Consider the following 21471-nt stretch of genomic DNA (forward strand, 5'->3'; position numbering starts at 1 on the left):
TCACAGTTTCTCATAAAGGCCTCCTCAAAACTGCAGCACACAGGGATATTTTAGCTCTCAGGGTTTTCCAGAGAGGAAAAGAAAAATACTTGCAAACCTGTCTTTCTTTTCCACTGCGAAATAGTCCTCTCTTCAATTAAAAAAGAAAGAAAGAAAGAAACAGAAAGAAAGAAAGAAAGAAAGAAAGAAAGAAAGAGAAAGAAAAAAAAAAAAAGCCTATTTAGGGAAGTAAGGAAAGGCGGCTATGATCAGGGAAAAGAAAAAGTTCACCGAAAAAGTGAATCTGAAAGTAGGTGGAGGTTGAGCAGGGATAGGGAAGGGCGTAGAGGCAACGGAATTCCGACTTCTTGGGCTCTCCCCTAAAGCAGATATTCTCGATAAATAAGATTCAAAAATTGGAGCAGTGGTATACCATGGCTCATTTGGATTTTGATTCTAGCTGATTCCAGAAGGAGGCTCCTAACCCGGGTCCCCAAACTGTTTCCTCGTCCTGGGCCCAGGAAGCAGGGCTGGCCCAAGAAGAGCCTGGCAGCTGCCAGAGAACTGCGGTGCCTTTTCTCTCACAGTCTGCAGCTTCCTCTCTCCTACCGGAGACAAGGCGCGTTCCTAACGTTCTGGGACTGAACTGATGCTTCTGGGAAACGAAACCAAACTGCTCTAAGTTTCCAGCTCGGGCTTTTTTTCTTTCCCGCTATCTACGGTATCTCCAGCCCTGGCGCGGCGCGAGGCGGGGCCAGGAGCTGCAGCGGCGGAAATGGCCGGGAGGGCGCCAGTACAAGGGGGCTCTATGCGGCGCGCGCCCCGCCCCGCCCCGCTTGCGCCCTGCCGCGACTGCGGACCGGCGGGCTGGGCGGGGCGGGCGCTGACCGCCGTCTCCTTGCGTCCCGCAGGCTGGGAGCTCGCGCCGCCGCGCCCGAGCCGCCGGCGATGATCACCTAGGAGGCTGGCGCGGTCAGGCGCGAGCGGCGGAGGAGCCGGGCGCGGCGACACGCGGCCATGGAGCGGGATCTGGCGGCGGCGGCGGCCCAGGAGCCCGGGTCCCCGGGTCGTCGCCGTCGGCGGCGGCGGCGTGGGGACGGCAGGACGCGCGTGGTGCGCTCCAACCTGCTGCCGCCCCCGGGCGTCGAGGACCCCGCGGCGGGCGCGACCAAGGGTGCGCGGCGGCGGCGGCGCGGGGGCACCCAGCACCTGGCAGACAACCGGCTCAAGACCACCAAGTACACTTTACTGTCCTTCCTGCCCAAGAACCTGTTCGAGCAGTTCCACCGCCTGGCAAATGTGTACTTCGTCTTCATAGCGCTGCTCAACTTCGTGCCGGCGGTGAATGCCTTCCAGCCCGGCCTGGCGCTGGCTCCCGTGCTCTTCATCCTGGCTGTCACGGCCTTCAAGGACCTGTGGGAGGACTACAGCCGCCACCGCTCGGACCACGAGATCAACCACCTGGGCTGCCTTGTCTACAGCCGGTGAGTTGGGCGCTCGGAGCAGTGGAGCGCGGGGTCAGTTCAGGGCCAAGGCTCTCCGATAACTTGGTGTTGGGCTCTGTGTGAATGGCACCGGGCGGGGTGTGCCCAGAGAGCCGCTCGAGTGGGGGCGAAGGGTCCGACTTCCATTGCTCCTGGGAGCGCGGGGGGGGGGGGTACCCTGTCCCTGATTGCTTGGCACTGAGATGCCATGTCCGAACCAGAATGATCCCAGGGCTGGAATCCAGCGGCCGCTGGGCGTCCTCATCCCCACCGCTCCCGCCTTTTAAGTAAAAAGGAGGGAAATCCATCCCCCGTCCCCCCACCGCCCCCCCCCCCCCCCCCCCCGTGCTCTGGTTTGAAGTCCTAGCCCCAGTCTTCCATGAGGCTCTCTAGGATAGGTTGTTTAACAAGTTTAGCAACCAACACAGGTACCTAAAGCTCAGGCTTAGGTAACAGCTCTTCTTGGAACAACAGTGAAACTGCCACCAAGTTTTGGTGTGACCAGCACAGACATATTAAAAAAGCAGAGGTAATAATAGCAGCTGCCATCCATTGATGTGAGCTGTGAGCAGGCCACCCACTGAGCACCATTCCATAGTTGACTGTTTATTGTTAATTTTCTAAAAATTAGCCCGTTTCTAAACGTAAAGACTGAGGCTTTGAGGGGTTTTCCAGCCCTGCCCATGGTTGGTATTAGGGAATGTCGTTCCATTGGGCTTTTTCTCACTCCCTGCACCTTCCCAGAGTTTTGGACCCTCAGGCTCAGAGTGACTGGTGTCTTTTCTCCCTTTAGACTATCCACCCCCAAAGAGCCACTCCAGATCCATCTTGGAGCTGTGCCCAGTAGCTGAGCCCACCTCAACAATCCAACCCCTCAGGAAGGCAGATGGTCTGGACTTCTCTCCAAAGCTCATCCCATCTTTCCCTCGTCTTCACTTTGCTTGAGTGCTGGTGTAGGGGGCTGATGTGGGCCGCTGAGTTAAGGACATTACTCTTGTCTGGCTTCTGTCATATGTGAGGGGCTTCTAGGAAATACCTTGTGCTCTCAGTGGCAGATTGTTCCCCTAAAAGATGGGAGTCATGGTTATTCCTACTTTTTAGGATAACTTAGATGCAGAGTTGTATTTCTGACCCTCCCAGCAACATTGGTTGTGCTTCATACTTATTTTACAAATGAGTAAACTGAGGTTCAGAGAAGTTAAGTAACTTGCCCAAGGCCACACAGCTGCTATGTAATGAAGTGGTACTAGAATTTAACCCAGGTCTTATCAGTTTTACAGCTTTTCCAACATTGGTGGTGCTTGTGCTTCTTAAATTTATATAAAAATTACTTGAGGAGTTTGTTAAAAATTACAGCTCTCAGGCTCCCATCGCCAGTGTTTCTGACCAAACTCATCTGGGATTGGACCCAGGAATCTGAGTGTTTAATTAGCACAGAAGTGATGCTTATTTAATGATGTCTCATACTTTGAGTAATGCTCTCTTGTTCTCAAGGGGCACCCACTGCCCAGTAGGCAAGCATGATGTGGATAGGGCTGTGGGATTTCCTGGCTCTTGTTCACAAGAAGCCTGAGAGTAAGAAGGGAGGGGGCATCTATTACACAGACATCCTGTGTCCCTAGTGTGAGGATTCTGGGAGCTGTACATCTGTCTTCTGCAAGACAGAACTCTGGTGGGACTGTCGCAGGTTTGAGTCTTCACACACACCACTTCCTGTTATTAGTGAGCCAGTAGCTCCGGTAGCCTCCTTTTCAGAAATACTTAGGCCTCAGGAAATATAGTATATTTTCAGTTGACAGAGTGTTTTTAATCCATTAAGTCATTTGACCCTTAAAACCACCATCACCCCAAATGTGCAGATGAGAAAATAGAGTGGGACCCAAACGCAGTTCTCTCTACTTGACTTCAAAAGGTTTCATAGGATTCTGAAACCTTCATCTTCCCCTTGGACCACACCTGTCCATGTTCTCCTCACCTTCTACCCTGACCAGACTGGGATTCTTAAATAATCAGTACAGCCCTCAGGGGCAGGTCCTCAGAGATAATGGTGCTTTCAGGAGAAGTTGCTAAATGTCTCCCAGCTCCCAAGTTGAATTTCTTGAATGCTTTCCTGGGCAGAGAAGGGGCCCTCTCCTTAGGAAGGTCCCATGTGCAAGAGGGGTGGTAGCTGTTTGTGGAGACGAAGACTATCTGGAGGACAGTCATCCTTGTTCAGAAGCCAAACTCTTCCAGGCCTAGAAAGTCTGTGATTGGTGTTTTTATGACTGAGCTGTGAGTAATGTGGATTTCTGAGCCCTCCCCTGTCCTCTGAGAATGGTGACTTGTGCACCCATTGCATTCCAGGCTGTGTGTAGCTGCCTTGAAAGTTCTGTGCTTTGACTCAAACCAGTGCCCTGAGTTGCTCCTCACCATGTCATGCCCTAGCCACACCCTGGGATAGAAAAGGAGGAGGCTGGGTCTCGCCCGGAGCTTACTGTGGGGACTGATTGCACTATGCAGGACGTGTCCATGGGCTGGGGCCAGGACAAGGCTCCTAGCCTAGCATTGCAGGATGCAGGTGAGGAGAGGCCTCCCAGAGGAGGGCATGAGTGAGGACCAGGGAGGATGTGGCCAGATAAGGGGCGGGAAGGGCAGATGCCACAGTTGAGAGCACAGGATGGTGGTGGTGGTGGTGGGGCACGTGACAGGGTCAGGGCAGCCTAAGACTGCAGCCAGGCCATAATTTTTTTTGCGGGGAGTTGGGGGTAAGGTGCATTCTTGAAGCCCAGGATCTCAGGTGCCTGGCATTGGGACCAGCCAGAGTGGCCCAGAAGATGACTTATTTTATGTCAGGCCAAAGTTTGTTCCGTGCCTTTGGTTACTAGAGAGACAATGGGAAGCACAGTTGTGAGCAGTCAAGGTCTGTTCTGTGCTGCATCATTTCTCTGGTTGATGTGCAGAGGGGTGTTTCGTCAAAGCATGTGTAAATGCAGAGCATGAGCAAAGTTTAGTTGGGGAAGCCTTATCTGCTGACACCGTCTCTGGATAGTGGCTTCTTTTGGACATGTCTGTGTTATGACTGTAGCCTGCAGTGTGTCAGTTATTTATGTGGTGTTTCTCTCAGTAACATGGTCCTAGGGTTCCTTCTTTATGAGAATCCCCATCAGACTTGTGAGAAATGCAACTTCCCCAGCCCCCACCCCATGCTTTCTAGCCTGTGGAGGTGGGAAAGCTGGTGTCTTCATCAAAGCTTTGTTAACACACAGAAGTTTGAGAAGCAGTCCTTTGCTTCCATGTCCTGAGCCCATTGTATCCTCTCATGGATTTCATACTGTGGTATTTAGAAAAATTGTCCTGAGCCATGCTCAGTGGGATGAGAGAGCTAGAGAGGTGGGTGATCTTGGGGGTCGGGTCCTATCAGTGACCTCCCAGCTGGTAGAAATGGTCAGTTTGAGCATCACGCATTTGTGGTCTAGTGGGTTGGGGAGGGTGTAGAAAGGTCTTCTTGGTCATACAGACCATTTTGGTGCTGGCTGTAGGCTGGCCAGAGGGTCCACAGGTGGAAAGAAAGGGGGCTTACTGAGCAGCCATCTGGGACAAGGCTGGTGTCACCAGAGGCCTGGGCTGAGAGGGGAACAAATGGTTGAAGGGTGCAAGATTGGCAGGGCTGAAGGAGGAGAGGACATGGGAACACAGAATCAGCCTGGAGAGTGGTGATGGGGGCAGGAAAGCAGAGAATAGTTGTCTGAGAAGGACATTGATAAGGAAGTTGAAGAAGCAACATTCCGAGAAGGGAATATTGCCCAGGAGAGCCAAAGGGAAGAAGCAGGGACCATGCATGTAAGAAAGCACTCTCATCCTTGTCTTCACTTTTAAGGGAAGTGGGTAATACTTCATTAAACAAGAAAACCTGCTCCCTGCTCCCAGAAACAGAGCAGGTCTCCTAAGGGGTACAACTTGAGGTGGGGGTGCTGCATAAGCCCCCTGCCTCACCTGCACTCTGTTTCCTAAGTTGTCAAGTGGGCTGTTGAACCCAGGTCTGCATTCCCCTTCTGGCTCCCTTGTCCTGTGACCCTTTGCTCCATACTCTGCCTGAGTCATTGTATAATGTTTCCCCCCCTTTTGCCTCCATTCCCTTTGTAATGACTTAAATATAGTCTTTTTAAAAAATTTTTTTAATTTAATTTTTTAAATTTACATACAAATTAGTTAGCATATAGTGCAACAATGATTTCAGGAGTAGATTCCTTAATGCCACTTACCCATTTAGCCCATCCCTCCTCCGACAACCCCTTTAGTAACCCTCTGTTTGTTCTCCATATTTAAGAGTCTCTTATGTTTTGTCCCCCTCTCTGTTTTTATATTGTTTTTGCTTCCCTTCCATCATGTTCATCTGTTCTGGGTCTTACAGTCCTCATATGAGTGAAGTCATATGATATTTGTCTTTCTCTGACTAATTTCACTTAGCATAATACCCTCCAGTTCCATCCATGTAGTTGCAAATGGCAAGATTTTATTCTTTTAATTGCCAAGTAATACTGCATTCATCCATCGATGGCATTCATCCATCGGTGGACATTCTTCTTTATCCATTCATCCATCGATGGACATTTGGGCTCTTTCCATACTTTGACTATTGTTGATAGTGCAGCTATAAACATTGGGGTGCATGTGCCCCTTCGAAACAGCATACTTGTACCCCTTGGATAAATACCTAGTAGTGTAATTGCTGAGTTGTAGGTTAGTTTTGTTTTTAATTTTTTGAGGAACCTCCATACTGTTTTCCAGAGTGGCTGCATGAGCTTGCATTCCCACCAGCAATGCAAAAGAGATACTCTTTCTCCCCATCCTTGCCAACATCTGTTGTTGCCTGAGTTGTTAATGTTAGCCATTCTGACAGGTGTAAGGTGGTATCTCATTGTGGTTTTGATTTGTATTTCCCTGATGATGAGTGATGTGGAGCATTGTTTCATGTATCAGTTGGCCATCGGCATGTCTTCTTTGGAGAAGTGTCTATTCATGTCTTTTGCCCATTTCTTCACTGGATTATTTGTTTTTTGGGTGTTGAGTTTGGTAAGTCCTTTATAGATTTTGGATACTAACCCTTTATCTGATATGTCATTTGCAAATATCTTCTCCCATTCCGTCGGTTGCCTTTTAGTTTTTCTGATTGTTTCCTTCACCGTACAGAAGCTTTTTATTTTGATGAGGTCCCAATAGTTCTTTTTTGCTTTTATGTCCCTTGCCTCTGGAGATGTGTTGAGTACGAAGTTGCTGTGGCCAAGATCAAAGAGGTTTTTGCCTTTCTCCTCAAGGATTTTAATGGCTTCCTGTCTTACATTTAGGTCTTTCACCATTTTGAGTTTATTTTTGTGTATGGTGTAACAAAGTGGTCCAGGTTCATTTTTCTGCATGTCGCTGTCCAGTTTTCCCAGCACCACTTGCTGAAGAGACTGTCTTTATTCCATTGGATATTCTTTCCTGCTTTGTCAAAGATTAGTTGACCATACGTTTGTGGGTCCATTTCTGGGTTCTCTATTCTGTTCCATTGATCTGAGTGTCTGTTCTTGTGCCAGTACCATACTGTCTTGATGATTACAGCTTTGTAGTATAGCTTGAAGGCCAGGATTTTGATGCCTCCTGCTTTGGTTTTCTTTTTCAAGATTGCTTTGGCTATTCAGGGTCTTTTCTGGTTCTATACAAATTTTAGGATTTTTTTGTTCTAGCTTTGTGAAGAATGCTGGTGTTATTTTGATAGGGATTGCATTGAATGTGTAGATTGCTTTGGGTGGTATCTACATTTTAACAATATTTGTTCTTCCTGTCCAGGAGCATGGAATATTTTTCCAATTTTTTGTGTCTTCTTCAATTTCTTTCATAAGCTTTCTATAGTTTTCAGTGTATGGGTTTTTCACCTCTTTGGTTAGATTTATTCCTAGGTATTTTATGGTTTTTGGTGCAATTGTAAATGGGATCGATTCCTTAATTTCTCTTTCTGTTGCTTCATTGTTGGTGTATAGGAATACAGCCGATTTCTGTGCATTGCTTTTATATCCTGCAACTTTGCTGAATTCATGACTCAGTTCTAGCAGCTTTTTGGTGGAATTTTTTGGGTTTTCTATATAGAGTATCATATCATCTGTGAAGAGTGAAAGTCTTAGCAGAGGCTAAGACTTCCAATACTATGTTGAAAAACAGTGGTGAGAGTGGACATCCCTGTCTTGTTCCTGACCTTAGGGGGAAAGTTCTCAGTTTTTCCCCATTGAGGATGGTACTAGCGTTGGGTCTTTCTTATATGGCTTTTATGATCTTGAGGTATGATCCTTCTATCGCTACTTTTTTGAGGGTTTTTATCAAGAAAGGATGCTGTATTTTGTCAAATGCTTTCTCTGAATCTATTGAGAGGATCACATGGTTCTTGTCCTTTCTTTTATTGATGTGATGAATCATGTTGTTTTGTGGATATTGAACCAGCCCTGCGTCACAGGTATAAACCTACTTGGTCATGGTGAATGATTTTTTTACTGTATTGTTGGATTCAGCTGGCTAATATCTTGTTGAAGATTTTTGCATCCATGTTCATCAGGGAAATTGGTCTATGCTTCTCCTTTTTAGTGGAGTGCCTGTCTGGTTTGGGAATCAGGGTAATATTGGCTTCATAGAAAGAGTTTGGAAGTTTGTCTTCCATTTCTATTTTTTGGAACAGCTTCAAGAGAATAAGTGTTAACTCTTCCTTAAATGTTTGGTATAATTACCCTGGAAAGTCATCTGGCCCTGGACTCTTGTTTTTTGGGAGAGTTTTGGTTACTAATTCGATTTCCTTACTGGTTATGGGTCTGTTCAAGTTTTCTATTTCTTCTGTTTCAGTTTTAGTAGTATATATGTTTCTAGGAATTTGTCCATTTCTTGCAGATTGTCCATTTTATTGGCATATAATTGCTTATAATATTCTCATATTATTGTTTTTATTTCTGCTGTGTTGGTTGTGATCTCTTTCATTTTGATTTTATTTATTTGGGCCTTTCCTTTTTCTTTTTGATCAAACTGGCTAGTGGTTTATCAATTTTGTTAATTCTTTCAAAGAACCAGCTTATGGTTTCATTGATCTGTTTTGTGTTTTTGGTTTCAATAGCATTAATTTCTGCTCTAATCTTTATTATTTCCTGTCTTCTGCTGGTTTGGGGTTTTATATGCTGTTCTTTTTCCAGCTCTTTAAGGCATAAGGTTAGGTTGTGTACTGAGGTCTTTCTTCCTTCTTTAGGAAAGTCTGGATTGGTATGTACTTTCTTCTTATGACTGCCTTTGCTGCGTCCCAGAGGTTTTGGGTTGTGGTGTTACCATTTTCATTAGCTTCCATATACTTTTTCCTCTTTAACTTCTTGATTAGCCCATTCATTCTTTAGTAGGATGTTCTTTAGTCTCCAAGTGTTTGTTACCTTTCCAAATTTTTTCTTGTGGTTGATTTCGAGTTTCATAGTGTTGTGGTCTGAAAATATGCATGGTATGATCTCGATCTTTTTGTACTTGCTGAGGCCTGATTTGTGTCCCATTATGTGGTCTATTCTGGAGAACGTTCCATGTGCTCTGGAGAAGAATGTATATTCTTAATATATCTGTTAAGTCCATCTGGTCCAGTGTGTCATTCAAAGCCATTGTTTCCTTGTTGATTTTTTTCATTAGATGATCTGTCCATTGCTGTGAGTGGGGCATTGAAGTCTCATACTACAATGGTATTACTATCAATGTGTTTCTTTATGTTTGTGATTTATTGATATATATATTTGGGTGCTATCACATTTGGCGCATAAATGTTTACAGTTGTTAGGTCATCTTGGTGGATAGACCCCTTGATTATGATATAATGCCCTTCTGCATCTCTTGATATAGTCTTTATTTTAAAGTCTAGATTGTCTGATATAAGTATGGCTACTCTGGTTTTCTTTTGTTGACCATTAGCATGATAGATGGTTCTCCATCCCCTTAGTTTTAATCTGAAGGTGTCTTTAGGTCAAAGTGGGTCTCTTGTAAACAGCGTATAGATGAATCTTGTTTTCTTATTCATTCTGTTACCCTATGTCTTTTGATTGGAGCATTTAGTCCTTTGACGTTTAGAGTGAGTACTGAAAGATATGAATTTATTGCCATTATGTTGCTTGTAGAGTTGGAGTTTCTGGTGGTGTTCTCTGGTCCTTTCTAGTCTTTGTTGCTTTTGGTCTTCATTTGTCTTTTTTTTTTTTTTTCATCTTTTCTCCCCTCAGAGAGGCCCCCTTAAAATTTCTTGCAAGGCTGGTTTAGTGGTCAAAAACTTTTTTGATTTTTGTTTGTCTGAGAAACTTTTTATCTCTCCTTCTATTTTGAATGACAGCCTTGCTGGATAAAGAATTCTTGGCTGCATATTTTTCTGATTCAGCACATTGAATACATCCTGCCACACTCCTGCCACACTCCTTCGTGGCCTGCCAAGTTTCTGTGGATAGGTCTACTGCAAAACTGATCTGTCTTCCCTTGTAGGTTAAGGACTTTTTTTTTTCCCTTGCTGAGTTCATGATTTTCTCCTTGCCTGAGTATTTTGTGATTTTGACTATGATATGCCTTGTTGATAGTTGTTTTTTGTTGAATCTAACAGGAGTTGTCTGTCTTCCTGGATTTTGATGTCTGTGTCTTTCCCCAGGTTAGGAAAGTTTTCTGCTATGATTTGCTCACGTAACCCTTCTACCCCTATTTCTCTCTCTTCGTCTTCTGGGACTCCTATGATTCTGATGTTGTTCCTTTATAATGAGTCACTGATTTCTCTTATTCTTAAATCATGCTCTTTTGCCTTAATCTCCCACTTATTTTTTCTGCTTCATTATTCTCCATAAATTTGCCCTCTATATTGCTGATTCTGTGTTCTGCCTCATCCATCCTTGCCGCCGCGGCATCCATTCAAGATTGCAGCTCAGTGGTAACATTATTTATTTCATCCTGACCAACTTTTACTTCTTTTGTCTCTGTGCAAAGGGATTTTAATCTGTTTTCAACTCCAGCTAGTATTCTTATTATCATGATTCTAAATTCTGGTTCAGACATCTTGCTTGTATCTGTGTTAGTTAAGTCTCTGGCTGTCGTTTCTTTCTGCTCTTTCTTTTGGGGTGAATTCCTTCATTTCATCATTTTGAAGGGAGAAAAAGAATTAATGGGGTTAAAAAAATTAAAATTAAAAAAATTTAAAATTAAAAAATTAAAAACAAACACACAAAAAGAAATTGAATAAATGATGCTCGATCCTAGGTGTGTTTTGGTCTGGCTGTTGAAAGGGGCTTGATAGATTAGAGAAAAAAGGGGAAAGAAAAAAAAAGGAAATTGTTTGAAACTTTGAATAAATGAATACGGTGAAGTAGAGTAAAATGAAATGATGGAGGTAAAATAGAATTTGAAAAAAATTTACACAAAAGTAAAAAATATAGTAGAAAAAATTAAAGAAAAATATTTTTAATAAAAATAGAAAATAAAAATGAGTTTCTTCTCTTTCTGTATTTAAGAAATGAAAAGAAACAAGAGAAAAAAAAACGAAAGAAAATTGAATAGATCGACCTGCAAACAGACTGAAATATGACTGAAATTACTTTGTTTCGCCTAGAAGTCAAACTATGAAGTGCTTTATAGTCCATAAACTAAGCAGGTGGAGAGACTTCTGTTCCTGAAGAGTGAGGTTGGCCCAGTTGGGTGGGGCTTAGTGTAATGGCTCCATTTTCCACTAGATGGCGCTGCTTAGCTTTCTGGGGTGGATTGTTGTGACAATTGTAGGTGCGTGTGCGTGGGAGCAGTGAAAATAGCATCACCCAGCTACCCAGTTTCTAGTGTGGGAACTCTGTTCTCCCCAATCAGCAGTCGCGCACCTGTCCTTTGTCCTCGGCTTCCTTCCACTCCCCACTTTTACACAGTCTGTGACCAAGCCCCAGGCAGACCCTCCCTCCTGAGTTTTGTCTCAGATGCAGCTGTTTTTCCCGACCCCTTACTTCTAAGGGACTGTGTCTTTGACCCATTCTGCCCCTCTGCAGGAGGGTCTCACCAAGCAATGGCTGGGTGCGGGCCACATCCAGGAATGTTTGCAGGACCGTGCTGCTACTGATGCCCAGAGACGGGCTGGCACCCGACGCAGAAAAAGTCCATGAGATAGTGTAGCAGCAGCGTCTTAGGGATTATGGAAAATCACAATACGCATCTGGTACCAGGCTTCACCCTGAACCACGTTGCAGCACCAGTGGATGTGGTTGTTCTCCCTGGTCCACTGGGGCCTTGCCTTTGGGGTACCCACACAGCCTCTACCAGGTATTCTCCCATCAGGGGAACTGCCTCTCCCCATGTGGCCAGAAGACACCTGGACTCAACTCTCTTCCTGGGGATTCACTCTTCCCACCAGAGCACTGCCAGGTATTGAGCTGAGGAGTTTCAGACTCTGTGCTCCCCCTGTTTATAGTATTAATGGAATTTAAACCCTCTCCTTTCTCCCTTTTTAGTTCAGGCCCTATGGCTGTTTTACTTTTCCACTTTCTCTCCAGCTGCTTTGCGGGGGGTGGGGGGGGTGCTTTTTCCAGAGTCTTCCCCCCCCCATCGTCTCTTTGCATGCAAAAGCAGCTCCCTGCCCTCTGCGGCTTCTCTCCCCCAGTTCACCTCTACCTGCTGTGTACCTGCTGAGTTCTGTGGTTCATGTTGTGCAGATCGTTGTATTAATCCTCAGATCAGTTTTCTAGGTGTGTAGGATGGTTCAGTGTTGGTCTAGGTGTATTTCATGGATGCAAGACACAGAAAAAAACTTCCATGCTGTTCTGCCATCTTGTCTCCTCCCCCCTGTAATGACTTAAATGACTTAGTCTTAATGACACCTTCCAATGTCTGTCTCCAGAATGGTGGAAACAGAGTTTCTGCATGAAATAATCTGAGATGACTTTTTCCAGAATCATTTGGGCTCTGTACTTGTATTTGAGTATGGTGCCTTGGTGTCTTTCCATTATCTTCTGGGAAAACAGGTAATCAAGGGGTACTCTAATGCTTATCTTGGAATTGCTCTAATTTTGTCTGTTCCCTTTCCTTTGATTCTCACTTCATTTCCCCAGCTCACTGGGTTTATCTGTCCCAACCTGCTTACCCTGGTCTTCATGATTTGTTTTTTCAGAAGAGCCTGAAATGAGACCCAGCAAAGTTTTCCTTTTGTTTTCTGTTCATTTATCTTGTCTTCCTTCTCCTTCTTTCCCTTTCCTGGGCAGGAAACATCTTGCCTTCATGTCAGCAGCAGAAACATCTTTTCCCTGGAAGCATAGCAACTTTATCTTATTTGGAGTAAAAGATTCACAAAAGCAGACACCAGGATAAGATCCAGGAGACAGGAACATGCTCAGATAATGAATGTCCTCTTTAAGGCCCCTCACACATGCCAGGCTGGGGGACACTTGGATAATATTTGGACATTGCCATTCACCTGGTTTTTAGAAGTCGTTTTTCTTTTGACACCTGCCATGTGTCATTTGTGACTGCACTCATGGTTGTCAAGTTGTAGAAAAAGACCCTTTCTTTCCCTACAATCTTGGTTGCCTTCAGAAGGCAGTCTTGTTCATGGGGCAGTTCTTTTTTTTTTTTTTTTAATTTTTTTTTTCAACGTTTATTTATTTTTGGGACAGAGAGAGACAGAGCATGAACGGGGGAGGGGCAGAGAGAGAGGGAGACACAGAATCGGAAACAGGCTCCAGGCTCTGAGCCATCAGCCCAGAGCTTGATGCGGGGCTCGAACTCACAGACCGCGAGATCGTGACCTGGCTGAAGTCGGACGCTTAACCAACTGCGCCACCCAGGCGCCCCATGGGGCAGTTCTTTTTTACTTGTTGATAGGAGACAAGTGTTTTGTACGTGTAATTCCATCTTAACCTAACAACAGCCATATTTTCACATCCCCACTTTTCACATATGAGAACACTGAGGCCATAACTTCATCTTGTCTTACCAATAGCCCCTTTACTTTTTACATCCCCTTTACTTTTTACACCTCCATTTCACAGATGGGGAAACTGAGGCTTTAAGAAATAGATAGCTTGCCTAAGTTCTCCCTCTTAGACAGCAGCACCACGGCTTAAGTCCACAGTTCTGCTCTGGCTGCGCTTTTATTGTTATTTTTGTACTTGCAACCCCTACCTGTAGGAGAAGTAAGCCTCATTTTTTAAAAAATAGTTGAAAGTGTTATTCACTTCAAAGTACTTTCTAATTTTCCTTATGATTTCTCCATTGACCCATTAGATATTTAGGAATGTCTTAATTTCTGCATATTTGTGCATTTTCCAAATTTCTTTCTGTTATAGATTTCTAATTTCATTCTATTTGCACATATAGAGAATTGCACTTGTAATGAACCATCCTTCAGTTTCAACAGTTAGCAGCTCATGGCCAACATTGGTTTGTCCTGCCCACTCCCTCTTTCCCTTTTATTTTGAAGCACATCCCAGATAGTTTTTTCTGTAAATGCTTCATTATTTATCTTTAGAAAAGCAATGACTCATTTCATTTCATTTTTAAATGTTTATTTAAAACAGGGAGAGCAAGTGAGAGAGAGCAGGGGAGGGTCAGAGAGAGGGAGAGAGAGAATCCCAAACAGGCTCTGCACTGTCAGCACAGAGCCCAATGTGGGGCTTGATCCCAAATCAAGAGTCGGAGGCTTAACTGACTGAGCCATCCAGGTGCCCCTATTTTTATTATTTTTAAAGATCTTATTTTTAAGTGATCTCTACACCCAATGTGGGGCTTAAACTCAACAACCCTGAGATGAAGAGTTGTATGCTCTACTGACTGAGCCAGCCAGGTACCCTGCAATGTTTTTAAAACTAAACTGCAGTATAATTATTATACCTAAATTTATATTCTTTAATACTATTAAGCCTCTAATCTGTGTTCAGATTTTCACTTGTCTCATAAATACCATATATTTTTTTTTCTATCTGTATGTTTGAATGAGATCCAAATAAGGTCTCACTGTGATTGGCTGATAGATCTTTTAGGTCTCCTTTAATCTGTTGACATCCCCCTCTTAAACCATTTCTTTCTCATTTTCCTCCTTGCAATTTATTTTGAAGAAATTGAGTTATTTATACTGTAGGTTTTCCCTTGGCCTGAATATTGCCTCTTACTTTCCTGCGATATCACGTGACATGTTCTTTGGGCAGTAATTCCTGTTTAGTGTAGATTGGTCTGGATGCTTTGTCAGAACTTCCTCAGGTACATATTTGGTTTTCTTTTCTTTTTTTGGTCAAAACCACATTCATAGATGGTGTTGTGCACTTCTATCAAGAGGAACATAATATTCCTCTGTCCCTCTTTTTCTGGTGTTAGCAGCCATTGATGACCGTTGCCTACATCCATTAATTTGTTACTGGATGCCAAATGTTGATGATCTAATTCTTTCATTTATTATTGGGAATACTTTTATCAAAAGACCCTTCGCCTCATCAACTACCTGGTTTCCTAGTGGTACAGGTCATAGGAAAAGAGAGATAAGTGCTCAGTTTGGATCCCCAGGATCTTCTGATGGGAACCAATTGGCTTTCTAAAATTTTTAACCTTATTTTGATATAATTTGTAGGAAAGTTGCAAAAATAGTGCAGAATTCCTGTATATGCCTTATCTACCTTCTTCTAACTATAACATTTTACTTAACTGTACTACAGTGGTAAAAACTAAGAAATTAACATTAGCACAAGGCTATTAAGTTTTTTAAAAATTCAGATTTGAACAGTTTTTCCTTTAATGCTTTCTGGAGTGGGTCAGTTCTTTTGCATATTGATCCTGTATCCTGCCACCTTGCTAATTCATTTATCAGTGCTAGTACTTGCTTTGTGGATTCCTTAGGATTTTCTCTAAACAATCATGTCTTGTTCCTGATATGAGAGAGAAACATTCAGTCTTTTCCCATGAAATATGGTGCTAGCTTTGGCTTTTATATAAATGCCTTTATCAGGTTGAGGAAGTTCCCTTCTATTCCTACCTTGCTGAACTTTTTTTTTTCTTTTAAATAGAGTGTTAGATTTTGTTAAATGCTGTTTTTCATCTAGTGGCATGATCATGTGGCTTTTGTCCTTTATTAAATTAATACAGTGTATCACACTGATTGATTTTCATATGTTAAAACTGTTTTGCTTTTGGGGCGCCTGGGTGGTTCAGTCGGTTAAGCGGCCGACTTCGGCTCAGGTCATGATCTCGTGGTCCGTGAGTTCGAGCCCCGCGTTGGGCTCTGTGCTGACAGCTCAGAGCCCGGACCCTGTTTCAGATTCTGTGTCTCCCTCTCACTGACCCTCCCCCGTTCATGCTCTGTCTCTCTCTGTCTCAAAAATAAATAAATGTTAAAAAAATTAAAAAAAAAAAACTGTTTTGCTTCTTGGGATCAGTCCTACATGGTCATGGAGAATATTCCTTTATAATTTGTTGGATTCAGTTTAACAGTATTTGCTGAACCTTTTTGCATCTCTATATTATAGGGGATATTGGAGTGTGTGGGTATCTTTGGTTTTGCTCTAAAGAAAACACTATATTGGCTTCATTGCTACTATTCTCATTTTTGGAAGAGTTTGTGAAGAGTTGGTATTAATTTTTCACTAAATGTTTGGAAGAATTCAACATTGAAGAGTACTTTAAGCTTTCCTTTGTGGAGAGTTTGAAAATCACTAGTTCAATCTCAATACTTGTTAGAGGTACATTCAGATGTTCTGTTTCTTAAGTCAGTTGTGGTACTTTTTTATGTTCCTCGGACATCCATTTCATCTAAATTTATCTTATTTGTTGGCATACAACTGTTCATAATCATCCCTTATAATTCTTTTTATATCTGTAAGATTGGTAGTGATGTATCATCTTTTATTACTAATTTTAACAATGTGAGCTTTCTTAATTTTGCTTGGTTATTCTAGCTAAAGATTTTATGATTCTTTTGATCTTGTCAAAGAACCAACTTTTTTGTATTGTTGATTTTTCTCTATTTTTCTATTCTCTATTTATTTCTACTCTAATATTTATTATTTCCTTCCTTCTGTTTGCCTTAGGTTTAGTTTGATCTTTTTATAGGTACTCAAGGTAGGAGGTTAGGCTATTTTTTTGAGACATTTTTTCTTTGTTAATGTAGGTATTGACAGCAATAATTTCCCTGTAGGAACTACTTTAATTGCATTCTGTAACACTGGATGTATCATATTTTCATTTTTCTTTGTCTCAATATTTTCCAGTTTCCCTGGTGATTTTTTTCCTTGACCAATTGGTTATTTAGTAATGTCTTGTTAATTTTCACATTTGTGAAGTTTTCAAATTTCTTTCTGTTACTCATTTCTAATTTCATTCGATTGAAATACTTTGTGTGATATCAGTCCTTTAAATTTGTTGAGACTTGTTTCATGATCTAATCTCAGAAATGTTCCCTGTGTACTTGAGAAAAATGTATATTCTGTTGTATAGATATCTAGCTGATTTACTGTTCTGTCTAGCTGATTTACTTATTTTAAAACATATTTTTAGTGTTTATTTTTGAGAGAGAGAGAGTGAGCAGGGGTTGAGAGAAGAGAACAAAGGATCCAAAGCCGGCTTTGTGCTGACAGCCGAGTGCTGGATGCAGGGCTTGAACTCATGAACCATGAGATCATGATCTGAGCTGAAGTCGGAGGCTTAACCGACTGAGCCACCAAGGCTCCCTGGTCTAGTTGATTTAAAATGTTATTTACATTTTCTATTTCCTTGTTGATCTTCTGCCTACTGGTTTAGTCATCTTTGAAAGTAGGGTGTTTAAAGTTTCCCAACTCTTGTTGAATTGTTTTTCTCCTTCCACTTCTGTTAGCTTTTGCTTCGTGTGTTTTGGGGCTGTCAGATACATAGGTTTTTAAGATTTTTATGTGTTAATGATGGATTGATACTTTTATTATTATAAAATGCATTTCTTTGTATATACCAATTCTTGTCTTAAAATTTATTTTATCTAAAATTAATATAGCTACTCCACCTTTCTTGGTTACTGTTTCCATGGTATATCTTTTCTTATCCTTTTACTTTCAACCTATTTTTGTCTTTGAATCTAAAGTGTTTGTCTTGAAGTTGGCATATAATTGAGTTATGTATTTCAAAAATTTTATTCTTGCAATTTTTGTTTTTTGATTGCCTTTTGATTAACATTTGATATAATTTCTGACAAGGTAGGATTTATGTTTGCCAATTTGCTATGTGATTTCTATACATGTGATTTCTTACATGTTTCTGTTCCATAGACTTCTGTTACTGCTTTCTTTAAGTAAATATATTTTTAGTGTACCATTTTAATTCCTTGTTGTTTCTTTTTTTTATATTTATGTGCTACAGGAATTATAAGTAGCATCTTAGTTTAAAATAATGTAGTTCACATTAATACTAACAGTTTCCTAGTGTTTAGAAAATTTGGTCAGTATAATTCTATTTTCTCCCCCTCCTTGGTGCTATTAGTATCCTATAAATTTACATCTTTATACATTATAAGTCTATCAACACAGATTTATAATTATTGGTCTATGGCATTGTCTTTTAAATCCACATAGGAGAAGAGACAATTATGAAAAAATACGTTTGTGTTTTTTGCCTCAACTGGTGTATCACCTTCAGGTAACTGCAATGTTGAACAGTTGCTGCTTATTATTTTCAATGGATGCCCTGGGTATAGGGCTTTTCCCATAGAGCAAGGTTCAAATCAGCTCCAGTTACGACACTGCTCTGGGGTTGGGACTTTTTGAGGAACTCTGAACTCCATGTACCTTTTCTGGTGGCATCAGGCCAGGTGATTTTCATAGGTACTATGGCGCTAGGGAGAGGGGGATGGGAATAAGTCAAGTTAAAATACCACAAATCCTAGTATGGTTATTGAGGTTCAACGGTTTTTCTTGAATAAACTCCGCTCAGCTTGTGGCTAGCCTTACTTGTTAAAATCCAGGTTTATGAAAAAGTTAGTTTGGAAATTTTGCCAGTGTTGCTCTTATGGAGGAGCAAATTTATATGGAGGTCCTCATTTGCCATTCTGGCATTCCCACCTACTGGTCAGTTATTTTATACAATTTCCCTTAACGTGGGTTGGTGTGTTTCTCATGATTAGATTGAGACTGGCTTTTTGGCAGGAATACTACTGAAGTATTGCCTTCTCACTATATGATATCAGGGTGTATATGATGCCCATATATCTTTTATTGATGACACTAATTTTGATCTCTTAGTTAGGATGGTGTCTGCTGGGTTTCTCCATTGTAGATTTATTATTTTTTCCTGTTGTAAAAAATAAGTATCTTAGGGTAGATATTTTGAGACTATGTAGGTATCTTACTTCTCCTCAAAATTTTGCCCTCCAATTTTAGGACCCGGAGGTGGATCTTGCCTGCAGTAATAATTGTGGTGGTGTTCTAATGGTGACTTTCCCCCTACCTCTTTCCTTCTGTATTTATGAAGTAGAATTCTTGGAAGAGCCATTTTTTTCCTTCTTCATTGTTAATTTACTCATTTATTCATATAGGTGCAGACTAGCAGATGTTTATTCTGTAGGTTGTGATTGAATACTGTTGTAATTTTCGTTATTGCTCACTTTGTTCCAGCTTTGGTGATTGGGAGCTCTCTCAGTCTGGCTTTTCTGTTCCTTGACATGTCCCTAACCTTTCTTGAGCTCTTTCTTACTTTCTTACTCTATAAGATATTCCAGTTTTATCTTCTATTTTCTTTGCTCTGGTTCTAGAATTAACCACTTTTCCTAAGGGGCATTTAGCTTTTAAAAGTTTGTTATTTACTATGGATTTATTTACTATGGAATTCATAGATTTATTTATTTATTTTTAGTATTTGTTTATTTCTGAAAGAGAGAGAGAGAGAGAGAGAGAGAGAGAGAGAGAGAGAATGTGCGCACAAGTAGAGGAGGGGCAAAGGGAGAGAGGCAGACACAGAATCCAAAGCAGACTCTGGGCTCTGAGCTGTTAATGCAGAGCCTGATGAGGGGCTCGAACTCATGGATTGTGAGATCATGATCTAAGCCCCAATGGGATGCATAACGAACTGAGCCACCCAGGTGCTCCTGGAATTCATAGATTTAAGTACAATCTATTGGTTTTGGGCTTATTGTGGTTATTATTGTAATTGATATTCCCTGGTCAATAGGAGCCAATCCAGTTGGCTCTTGAATGTTTTGACATAACCTGCATCCATTTCTTTTGGTCTGTATCCCTGGCTCATATTAAACATTTCCTAGCATACTTCTGGAACCCGAAGGGGCCTTCTTATTTTTTCCCCCAGTTTTATTGAAATATAATTGATATATAGCACTGCATCAATTTAATAGCACAAGGACTTGACTTACATATATTGTGAAATGATTAATGCAATAAGTTTAGTTAACATCCATCATGTCATATAGATATAAAAGCAAAAAGAAAAAAAAGTTTTTTCTTTCTGATGAGAACTCTTAACAACTTTCAAATTTATACAACACAGTTTTTTTTAAGTTTTTTTTTTTTTTTTTTTTTGAGAGTTTGTGGGAGAGTAGGGAAGGGGCAGAGAGAGAGGGGGGGGAGAGAGCATCCCAAGCAGGCTCTGTACTGTCAGCTCAGAGCCTGATGTGGGGCCTGAACTCATGAACTCATGAGTTTTTGATTTTTGTTTCCCTAATGATTAGTGATGTTGTACACCTTTACATGTACCTGTTGACCATTTGTATGTCTTCTTTCAAAAATGTGTGTTAAGATCCTTTGTTCATTTTTTTCATTGGATTGGAAGCCTTGTTGTTTTTTAATGCAATTCTTCTGTAGCTTTCAGTGGTTTCTGAAGCCCAGTGTCCTGGTTTTCCATGCTGTGGTGTAGCTGGATCCTCTTCTAATGGTTATTTATTACTGTGATCATGAACTCTGCAAGTTCCATCTTCCTGGAAGGGGTCAGGTATCTCCTGTCTGGGGGCAGCACTGCCTCCAGATGTGCTTGCAAATACTTAGCTATCACAATGACTGCTGGTCTTCCTGGTATTTGGTGTTCATGGGCCAGGGTGCCGAATGGTATGTGATATACTTGCTTTGCTCTGGATAGTCCCACCCTGTACAGAATTGTCCTGCCACCAAGGCCAGTTTAGGCCCTGGTTGAAAACATTTTTGGGAGACTTTTAAAGTAAGGTCTTATCTGTGTTTCTGGATTACTTGGGAAGATTGAGTAGGGGCTATGTAACATTAGGATCCTGCCCTTCACAATGGATTGCTCCAGTTGCTTGTTGAATCCCTGAAACAGGGGAGCCCAATGTACTTACTTGTACAAGACTTACCTTGCTATATATATAGTGCATTGAAAAAACTAATAGGAAAAAATGGAAATGCTATGTTGATATTGCTTTTTTAGAATACTCTTAGCTTGGCTTTCCTTGTTAGTTTGTTTTGCATTTTCCCGGAGTACAGTTTGTAGGCATTGCCTTGGATATACACTCTGTGGTTATTTTTTCCCTGGGAATACTGTATTTTGAAATACTTTGCCTACCAAACTATTTTCATTAGGTAACAACAAATTCTTCTGCCCATTTTAAGCCAAAGAGGGATAATTAAAACCCCTTCAGTAAGGTTTGAACCCTTGCCAACAGTTAGATGTGACAATAGTTAGACGCTGGTCAGGCTGCATCTCTCTTCAGCTCAGTGTCCTCATTTAAATAGGAGGGAGATTAAGTGAGATGATGCACAAAAGGTTGGAGCAATGCCAGGCAGGCAGGCAGGTGTTGAAGAGGTTATCCATAACTCATTATTATGATTACTACTACTACTGTTATTTCTATTGTTATTCAGATTTTTTTGTAAAAATGTTTCCTAACATTGTTTGTTACACTGAAATTGATGTACTTCCAGCTCAAACAAGGAACTTTAAGTGTCATCTAGTCTGTGTGGTTTTATCATGGGTAAATGGGCAGTTTTTGGAAAGCATTTCGAAATATTGAAAGTACCTCATGGACTCCTGATAATCTAGGGATACCCTCGGTTGGCCCAAGTGTCTTCATAGAAATGCA

General features: G+C 41.7%; 1 protein-coding gene across 3 annotated transcripts in view; it reads left to right on the forward strand.

The window, feature by feature from the left end:
* The first annotated feature begins 732 nt into the window (after positions 1 to 732).
* Positions 733 to 21471, forward strand: part of ATP10A (ATPase phospholipid transporting 10A (putative)) — a 194172-nt gene continuing 173433 nt past the window's right edge. For 2 of the 3 annotated variants that reach the window (XM_086711332.1, XM_086711334.1), the window contains exon 1: positions 737 to 1463. In XM_086711332.1, coding sequence (XP_086567458.1) covers positions 997 to 1463 — 467 coding nt within the window. In that variant the 5' untranslated portion in view covers positions 737 to 996. Of the gene's footprint in view, positions 1464 to 21471 lie in introns of all 3 variants that reach the window. The other variant, XM_086711333.1, reaches the window with a different exon arrangement.

This window comes from Puma concolor, chromosome B3, assembly GCF_028749965.1.
Source record: "Puma concolor isolate L17-30 chromosome B3, mPumCon1.1.hap2, whole genome shotgun sequence".
Taxonomy (NCBI): domain Eukaryota; kingdom Metazoa; phylum Chordata; class Mammalia; order Carnivora; family Felidae; genus Puma; species Puma concolor.